The 9,011-nt window shown below is 49.5% G+C and overlaps 1 protein-coding gene across 2 annotated transcripts; it reads right to left on the bottom strand.

Moving 5' to 3' along the window:
• Positions 1–3,731: 3,731 nt before the first annotated feature.
• LOC103085047 (zinc finger protein 689) lies at positions 3,732–8,671 on the bottom strand. 2 transcript variants are annotated; one of them, XM_007452723.1, is made up of 3 exons: positions 8,128–8,646; positions 7,812–7,925; positions 3,732–5,828 (listed from the first exon to the last, which is right to left on the bottom strand). In XM_007452723.1, the coding sequence occupies exons 1-3, from the start codon at positions 8,330–8,332 to the stop codon at positions 4,645–4,647; spliced, it is 1,503 nt and encodes a 500-aa protein (XP_007452785.1). In that variant the 5' UTR covers positions 8,333–8,646; the 3' UTR covers positions 3,732–4,644. The 2 variants fall into 2 exon arrangements, with proteins under 2 accessions (XP_007452785.1, XP_007452786.1); XM_007452724.1 differs by having other exon boundaries at positions 4,429–5,821; positions 7,808–7,925; positions 8,128–8,671.
• Positions 8,672–9,011: the final 340 nt, after the last annotated feature.

Below are 9,011 nucleotides of genomic sequence, written 5' to 3'. Positions count from 1 at the left end.
AGCCCCCGCTCGCCGCAACTAGAGAAAGGCCACGAGCAGCCAAAAAATAAATAAAATAAATAAATTTTTTTAAAAAAGAAAGAAAATGCAAATTCACATGAATTTTTTAAAATTTATTTATTTAATTTATTTTTTGGCTGCGTTCGGTCTTCGCTGCTGCGCGCAGCCTTTCTCTAGTTGTGGCGAGCAGGGGCTACTCTTCCTTGCAGTGCGCGGGCTTCTCATTGCGGTGGCTTCTCTTGTTGCGGAGCACGGGCTCTAGGAGCGCGGGCTTCAGTAGTTGCGGCACACGGACTCAGTAGTTGTGGCTCACAGGCTCTAGAGCGTAAGCTCAGTAGTTGTGGCACACGGGCTTAGTTGCTCCACGGCGTGTGGGATCTTCCTGGACCAGGGCTCAAACCCATTTCCCCTGCATTGGCAGGTGGATTCTTAACCACTGAGCCACCAGGGAAGTCCCTGCATTTTATTTCATAATATAACCAAATGCAAAAGAATATATAGTCAAAAGTAAGTTTCACAAGTGTTGAACTCTTATACTACTGGTGGAGTGTCAGTTGGTACAGTCACTCTGGAAAGCTGGCAGTATATACTAAAGCTGAAAATATGCTATACCCTATGACCTAGTAATTTCATTCCTAGGTGTATACCCAACAGAAATGAATACATATGTTTACTGAAAGACATGTGCTCACAGCAACACAAGTTGCAATAGCTCAAAACTGGAAACTATCCACAACAGTAGAATGAATAAACGAAGTGGGATATTCACTACATGGAATACCATTCAGGAATGAGAATGAATCATCTACAACCACATGTATAATATGGATGAATCTTATAGACAAATGTTGAGCAAAAGAAGCCAGACACAAAATAGTATACATGATTCTATTCATATAAGGTATAAAAACAGGCAAAACTAATGCAAGCTATTAAGAATCGGGATAGAGGGTTACCTTCTTTGTTTCTAGGGTGCCGATGAGATTCTGATTCCTGTTCTAGGTGCTGGTTACTCAGATGTGTTCAGTTTGTGAAAATTGAGCCATGCACTTGTGATATGTGAACTTATTTGTGTATTATGCTTCAATTTTTTACAAAAAGTCTCTCCTCTAGTCCCTTTCCCCTCCCAAGAGGCAATTTCTGTTACCAGTTTCTTATGTCCTTCCTGAGTTATTTTACTTTTTTACTTTTTTTTTTGACCGCGCGGCATGTGAGATCTTAGTTCCCCAAGCAGGGATCGAACCCACGCCCCCTGCATTGGAAGGCAAATTCTTAAGGCAGGTTCAGACTGGACCACCAGGGAAGTCCTCCAACTTCATTCTTTTTCATGTCCCAGCAGCACTTGTTGAAAAGACGTTCTTTCCTTGCAGTGTCTTGGCACCTTTGTTGCAAATCAGTTGATCATAAATACAAGGGTTTATTTCTGGAAGAACATTTTGTCTTATTTAATACATCTCTCTCATTTGGATCTCTAAGAATTAGAATCCCTGAAAACTCTAGTTACTTCCCTTCTCCCATGCCCAGCCACCCTGGTAGATGGCTGTAGGTACATTTGGAAAAGGGTAGGAAGAAGTTTTACAGTGTTTTGCCAAATGTAACATAGCCCTTCATCAAGGGGACCCAGCCTTCCCTTATTCAAGGGGCTCTAGGTCTGGAATTGGCTCAAGTCTGAGAATTTGCTGAGGGTAGAGCCTTGTGTTTTTTGGCGTACTCAGCAAGATGTGTAGCAACATGAGAGACCCATGGAGGAGCATCTCCTAACACTGACTTTATGGGGTTCTTGTACCAACTACAGATTGGCATATATATAAAATGCTTAATGTCACGGTACATGGCACATCATAAATGCTCAACAAAATAGCTAGAATACTATTGCAGTAGGCCAAAGAATAAACAGAGTGGATGTAGTGAATGTAGGCTACTGTTGTTTTTAAAAACTTAGCTGAAAATAGGAGATGGGGACAGAAGCCAAAGGGAAATTTCTTTGTTTTCAAAGACAGATTTTACCATGTTTATAGGTTGGCATGTATATATTCCAGGCAAAAGAGGGACTCTGAAACCATAAAACTATAAGAGAATAATAGACGGAGCAAAGTCCCTGAGAGGGCATAAGTAGATGAAATCCAGGCACACCTACACAGACAAGCTCTGCGTATGAGGGACTTCCCATGAGGTGGGGAAGCAAGTACGAGTGGTCACACTGGTAAATATGGAGTCACAGCAGGGAGTGGAATGTTAAGGGAGTTCCTGCTTGACATCCTGTGTTTTCTTGGTGAAGGGGAAGGCAGTCACTGGTTCGGGGCTATAAAAGACATAAACAATGTTGAAGGTTCAGCTGAGGATGGAGTGGAAAGGCTGGCCCCTCTCAGCAGCACTGTGATTTTTTTTTTTTCTTCATAGCTCACATATAGGCATGAAGACAGATGGGAGATATACCCATATTGGGGCTGTGGATTAGTTAATTCTTTTGGTTGCAAGCAACAGAAACTCAAACTACCTGAAGCAGAAGGGAGAATTACTTGGAAGAATACTGGGATCTCCTGCTGACTACAGTTAATTGTCAAAGGGATCCTGGGACTGAAGTGCATCAGGAAACCTAAGAACTTGTCTGTCATCTCGGCCCTCCACAGACCACATACTGGGACTTGGCTACCAAACGGCTCCCAAGTTTATGCGTTACAATCCAGGCCCAAAGAAATTTCTAAAATTCCTAGGTAAGGAAGAAGTTGGGTCAGCCTGGTGACAGAGGTACGGAAAAGAGGCAGCTCTAAAACAGGAGGCTACAGGCAGAATTCTAATAGGTTTCTGCTAGGAAAGGGTGGGTTTCCATCAGAACTGTAAAAATGTCTACTTAGTCAAGGGACTAGATTTACATTTTATAAACAGTAATTCCACACAGAACATAACCATTCGTCAGACATTTTAATGAAACCCAATCTGGTATGACCCCTGCTTTTGGGGTAGCCCATCAATCCAAGGAGAAACAAACAGTTACAATGCAACTTGCTAAATACCAGAACAGGTAATTACAAACACCCTGTGCCCCAGCTACACCCCCCTGGGGCTGATATCAGGTGGACTGAGGGAAGAAGCAACAGGGGTAGGAGGATGACCCACACCAGCTGTTAAAATATGGGATATGTCATGTTTAGAAATTCAATTTGGTACAACTACCCAAGGCAGAGTGGTAGGCCTTGTTTACTTAATTCAGTAAAGCTTTACTGCACACCTACTTAGGAATGGGTGCCATGGAGGCATATCAAAATTAAAACACATTGCTGCTGCTGCTGCTGTCTGGAGCTTTTATTAGGGAGGCAGGGCATGAACACAACTTGATCACTACAGACTCTTCCTGCTTTGTATTCAGTTACCTAACTCCTTAACCTCCTTGAATGGCCTCACTTCATTTCATGAAAAATGTTCACAGAGGACTCATGGAAGGTTCTGTGCCAGTGTCCTGATTCTGATGAGACTCGGGGAGGAGTGAGACCCAGTTCTCAAGAATTTTCCAGCTACTGGCTGCCTGGAACTAATCCAAATCCACCAGATAAAGTACAACAAGCTGGTCCTGGTTCTACTTCTTGCTGCCTAGACCACAGCTCCCCTGTTTTTCCTTAAAAATAATCTTCTCCCAAAGCTCACTGCGCTTATGTCCCAGACCCATCTTGAACCAACTTTCCAAACACAGGATGCAGATGACTTCACAGCATGTGGTTTTAGAACAAAAGAAAAAGCTTAGGTATTTAGGTGTCTGAAACCCAATAAATTCCTGGTACACTGCTACCACCCTGAAATCCAATGCAATCTAGAGCTGTTAAAACAAGTACAGACCAAGGAGGTACAGTGTATACTGTGATGCTGGCTTACTTTGTATGATCCTTTAAAAAGGACATTGAAAAACCAGCACCTGTTTGGGGAGAGATCATGTGTGGGACTTGAATACCTATCTTTAAGGAATGAGTGACCAAATTAATGCTAATTAACCTGAAAACATGGGGGCAGAGTATTTATGGTTAAGTTTTCTGAAGGGCTGCCATGTAGATCAAGTTTTAAACATATTCTGGGCAAGGCTTCCAGGGAAGGAGAATGTTGTTCTTAAGGACCTTCTAATTGTCAGAGCTGTCCCACAGTGAAATGACCTGCCTTGTGAGGTAGTGAGCTCCCTGTCAAGGGAGGTTTTAAAGGGTAGAAGACCACTTGGCAGGAATATCGTCAAAAGGGGGCTAAACCAGGTTTGTTTAAACCTGGCATGGAGGAAGAGGCAGAGGAGGAGGAGATCTTGCTCCCCATAAATGGGATCCTCCTGACTGCATGCATGGGGACAGGTAATCCCTGCGTGCACAAACTAGAAAACACAAAGCCCGTAAATTCGATGGGGGGAACTTTTAGCGCAATATCCACACACAGAAACTCTTTTAGGATAGGGTAGGTTGGAAAACTTTAACCAAATAATGTCACTTCTCCTACTGGGACTGTCTGTTCTAGACACATGTATTAAGGCAGCCAGCGTGGTAGAAAAAAGTTCAGCTCTGTGTAGCAAGAGACCTGGGTTTTAGTTCTGACTCTGCCCTGTATGACTGGGGGCTCCTTCCCTTTTCTGGGCCCCTCCGCGAAAAGAAATGAACTTACACAGTCCTTCCCATTCTAAAGGGTGTTGCCTTTCTGGCTAGGCACCCCTATAGCAGATCTAGGGCTACAGTTCTGGACCCCAGGGCTACACTTGTGGACGGCCAGAGACCACCTCTGGCGGAAGCAACGGCCACACTCGAGGCAGGGGAAGGGCTTCTCCCCAGTGTGCAGGAGCTGGTGCTGAGCCAGGTGGCTCCACTGGGCGAACCGCTTGGAGCACAGGTCGCAGGCATAGGGCCGCTCGCCCGAGTGGACGCGCCGGTGACTGGCCAGCAGTGAGGGGTAGGCGAAGCGGCGGCCACAGTCGTCACACGCGTGCAGTTTCTCCTCAGTGTGCGTGCTGCGGTGTATGGCGAGGGAACCGCTCCGCCGGAAGGCACGTCCACAGTCCGGGCAGGGATAGGGCTTCTCTCCCGTGTGCAAGAGCTGGTGCTGGAGCAGTGTGCTGCGCTGGGAGAAGCGGGCCTCGCAGTGCTCGCAGGCATAGGGACGCTCTCCGGAGTGCACCCGCCGGTGACTGACCAGACGAGAGGAGGAGGAGAAGCGCCGCTCGCAGTCCGGGCATGGGTAGGGCTTCTCGCCCGTGTGGATGCGCTGGTGGATGACCAGGGCGGTGCGTTGGCGGAAGCGCCGGCTGCATTCCAGGCAGGTGTAGGGCTTCTCTCCAGTGTGTGTGCGCTGGTGGATGGCGAGCAGGGAGGGGTAGGCGAAGCGACGCCCGCAGCTGGGGCACTGGTGGGGTTTTTCACCCGTGTGTGTGGTCCGGTGATTGGCCAAGGACCTGCTCCTCCGGAAGCAGCGGCCACAGTCAGGACAATGGTAGGGCTTCTCGCCTGTGTGGATAACCTGGTGCTGGGAGAGGTTCTTGCGCTGGGAGAACCGCTTGCCACACTGGTCACAAACGTAGGGACACTCTCCAGAGTGTGCCCGCCGGTGACTGACCAGCAGGGACGGGTAAGAAAAGCGGCGCCCACAGTCTGGGCAAGGGTAAGGCTTTTTCAGATTCTGGGCACACTTGTGGCTCTGCAGGGCCGGGTGATCGGGAAAGGTACAACCACAGTCAGGGCAGATGGGACCTCCGGATGTCTGCCTGGGGATCAGGCGGGGTTTGCTGGGCCGGCGGCCTCGCTTCCCCTTTCGGGGTGCCTCCTTAGGCGGGAATACTTCCTTCTCTTCATTCTTCTTTCTGGTTCTGGTTTCTACAGGAACACAAAGGAGAAATTAATTTAACAAACACTGGGCTCCTACTCTTTCCTATTATATTGATACAGGTTATAAAACAGACTCGGCCCGTCTTCAAGGAATGTCAGTGACAAAGACAACCAACCAAGTGTGACATACGGCTATGGAAATATGGAGGGTACTACAGGAGCCCCTAATCCAGCTTGGAGAAATCAGGGAAGGTTTCTTGGAGGAGATTAAGCTGACTTTAAAAAGGTTTTGGGGGCTTCCCTGGTGGCGCAGTGGTTAAGAATCCTCCTGCCAATGCAGGGGACACGGATTTGAGTCCTGCACTGGGAAGATCTCACATGCTGCGGAGCAACTAAGCCCGTGCGCCACAACTACTGAGCCTGCATTCTAGAGCCCATGAGCCTCAACTACTGAAGCCCGCATGTCTAGAGCCCCAGCTCTGCAACAAGAGAAGCCACTGCAATGAGAAGCCCACGCACTGCAAGGAAGAGTAGCCCTGCTCGCCACAACCAGAGAAAGCCTGCGTGCAGCAAAAGACCCAACTCAGCCAAAAATAAATAAATAAATTAATTAATTTAAAAAAAAAGTTTTGGGGACTTCCCTGGAGGTCAGCGCTTCCATTGCAGGGGGTATGGGTTCGATCCCTGGTCCAGGAACTAAGATCCCGCATGCCGCATAAAGTGGCCAAAAATAAACAAATGAATAAAATAAAAAAATTAAAATTTTTTTTAGTTTTTGAAGAGGTAAGTATAAGGCAGGAAGTGGAAACAAATGAGGTATGATTTGGCATTGACTAGGTCATAAGGCCCTTTAAGCCAATGCTTCACAAATTCTGAATCATTTGGAGGGTTTAATGAAACATTGCTGGGCCCTACCCCCAGTTTTAGATTCAACATGTCTAGGATGGGGTCCAGGAATTTACATTTTCTAATACATTCCCGAGTGATGCTGCTGCTGCTGCTGCTGGTCTGAGGACCACACTGTGAGAACCAAACCTAAACGTACATCCAAATCAACTGAGGCTATTAAAATATGTATATGTTCATAGATATCCATAAGAGTAAATGAGTCGTTCTGGGATGGGGTCCAGGAATCTGTATTTTCACCAAGTTCCCCAAGTGTCTTAGATATAACTGACAGCCATTTGACAACCTGCCTTGGCAAAAACTGAAAGGTTTTTTTTTTTTTTTTCTGGTACGCGGGCCTCTCACTGTTGTGGCCTCTCCCGTTGCGGAGCACAGGCTCTGGACGCGCAGGCTCAGCGGCCATGGCTCACGGGCCTAGCCGCTCCACCACATGTGGGATCTTCCCAGACCGGGGCACGAACCCGTGTCCCCTGCATTGGCAGGCGGACTCTCAAGCACTGCGCCACCAGGGAAGCCAAACTGAAAGGTTTTAAGCAAGGAAATATCATGTCTGATCGGAATCTTACAAAGATAGCCCTGCTCCTAGAGAATGTGGCTCAGAAACTCCAGCCCAGACAGTTCCATCTGCCCCTGTAGGTGGATCTGGGGGGCCCTTCTACCTGAATGGCCTTAATCAGAGCCTTGCTTGATCCTGAGGAGACTGGCAGATTCCTGCACTGATCGGGGTCATTCTGCCAGAAGGGCAAAAAGAGGCCCCTGCACCCCAGGCCACTGTTCCCCATAAGATCCCTTCAACCAAAACCTGGAAAACTCAGAGGTATAGGCTCTCTCAGTCAGAGCCCAATTCAAAGCATGCTGGAGACAGAGTCCTGGGGAGGAAGGAGGGTTGTAGCTCTTTTGAAAAGCTCACTGATCCATTACACAACAGACAACTGCAGGTGGTCAGTTTACAAACTGACAAGTGAATCTTTGGTAGAGGGACTCAACACCGTGAAAGAGACAGGAACCCTGAAGTTGTAAAAACGAACACGGTAAATGGAGCGTGGGTCATAGGTACCCCTAGCCACGGAAACTCTGGACTGAGTCATTAGAGGCTGCAAGCCCTCCGAGGCATTTTTCACTTACTTCTTTGGACTGTTACCCTCCTAGGGCACTCCTGTGGATCCAGAGCAGCCGGTTCCCAATCATCGGTATTTCGTTCCAACCAGGAGATGAGGGCTGGTTTGGGACCTGCGCACCCTGGGGAAGAAGAATCAGTCAGAGGCCCAGCTCGTACATAACGCTGGGTAGACTTATCTACCCGGTGGCATCTCCTGCCAAACCCCTGTCCTCCCGCCCGACACAACCTCTTCGTAGGCCAGGACCATGGACACTCTGGACTCCCACCCCCAGTTCCTCCATCCCTTCGGGTCCCGCGGAAGCGGATTGGGGCGGGCCTCACCGAGCGCGCCCAGGTGGCCGTAGGTCTCCTGCATAACGTCCCGGTACAGGGCCCTCTGCGCGGGCCGCAGACACTCCCACTCCTCCGGGGAGAAGTACACGGCCACGTCCCCGAACTTCACCGCCCTCGGCCTCCTTCCCCTTCTCCGGCCGGGTCCGGCCTCTCCTGGTCCCCGCGCGGGGAGCGGAGCCGAAGGCCGCGCCATTGGACCCGACAAGCCGGCGCCACGGCTGTCCCGGCCTTGACCGCTGGGCGCTGGCGGGCCCCGGGATTTGGGAGCCCAAGCAGGATCCGGGCGGAGCGTGCCTGGGGAGACCAGGAGGGAACAGGAATCGGCCGCCGGCGGGGCTAACGGAAGCCTTTCGCTGTTATTCAGGAAACTCCTGCCCGAACTTGGGTGAAAAGCACCGGAAGATGCCTTCGGGGAAAATGGCGGCGCCGCTACTGCACCGCCTTTGCCTGAAACACAGGCAGCTTCCAGCTATCGATTTTATTGACCGGAGCGCCATGCCGGCTCCCTAACCTCTTTGCCCTCAAGTGTGATGGCGCTGCGATTGGGCTTCACGCCCTTTTTCCCCCCATTCCACGCGGTCATTGGGCGGTGGCCTAAGATCGAGTATTCTGATTGGGTGTTGCCAAAAGCGGCCTGTTTGAACGAAGCCAACGAAAGCGTAAGGGCAGAAAGCTGGACCCTCGGTGTCGGGTGACTGCCCGGGAGTCTGGAGGCGGGAAGGGGCGACCCCGCCTGGGATCAGTAATGGTCCTGTTTCTTGGAGGCGCAGCCTAGCCGAGGGAGGGAAGGATTTGAGCGACGGAGCCACTCTGGCCAACCCGGGGCTGGAATATTCCTGGGTCTCCTTTCCTGGCTTTCTCAGAGGAGCCTT

The sequence above is a fragment of the Lipotes vexillifer genome, unplaced genomic scaffold, assembly GCF_000442215.2.
Source record: "Lipotes vexillifer unplaced genomic scaffold, Lipotes_vexillifer_v1.1 scaffold426, whole genome shotgun sequence".
Taxonomy (NCBI): domain Eukaryota; kingdom Metazoa; phylum Chordata; class Mammalia; order Artiodactyla; family Lipotidae; genus Lipotes; species Lipotes vexillifer.
This window is presented reverse-complemented; position numbering and strand designations above follow the sequence as displayed.

Coding starts and splice junctions, on each gene's coding strand:
- LOC103085047 (XM_007452723.1), bottom strand. CDS start 8,332: ATGGCGCGGCCTTCGGCTCCGCTCCCCGCGCGGGGACCAGGAGAGGCC. Junction 7,926..8,127: donor CGGCCACCTGGGCGCGCTCG/GTGAGGCCCGCC, acceptor CTTCTTCCCCAG/GGTGCGCAGGTCCCAAACCA. Junction 5,829..7,811: donor GAGGGTAACAGTCCAAAGAA/GTAAGTGAAAAA, acceptor GTGTTCCTGTAG/AAACCAGAACCAGAAAGAAG.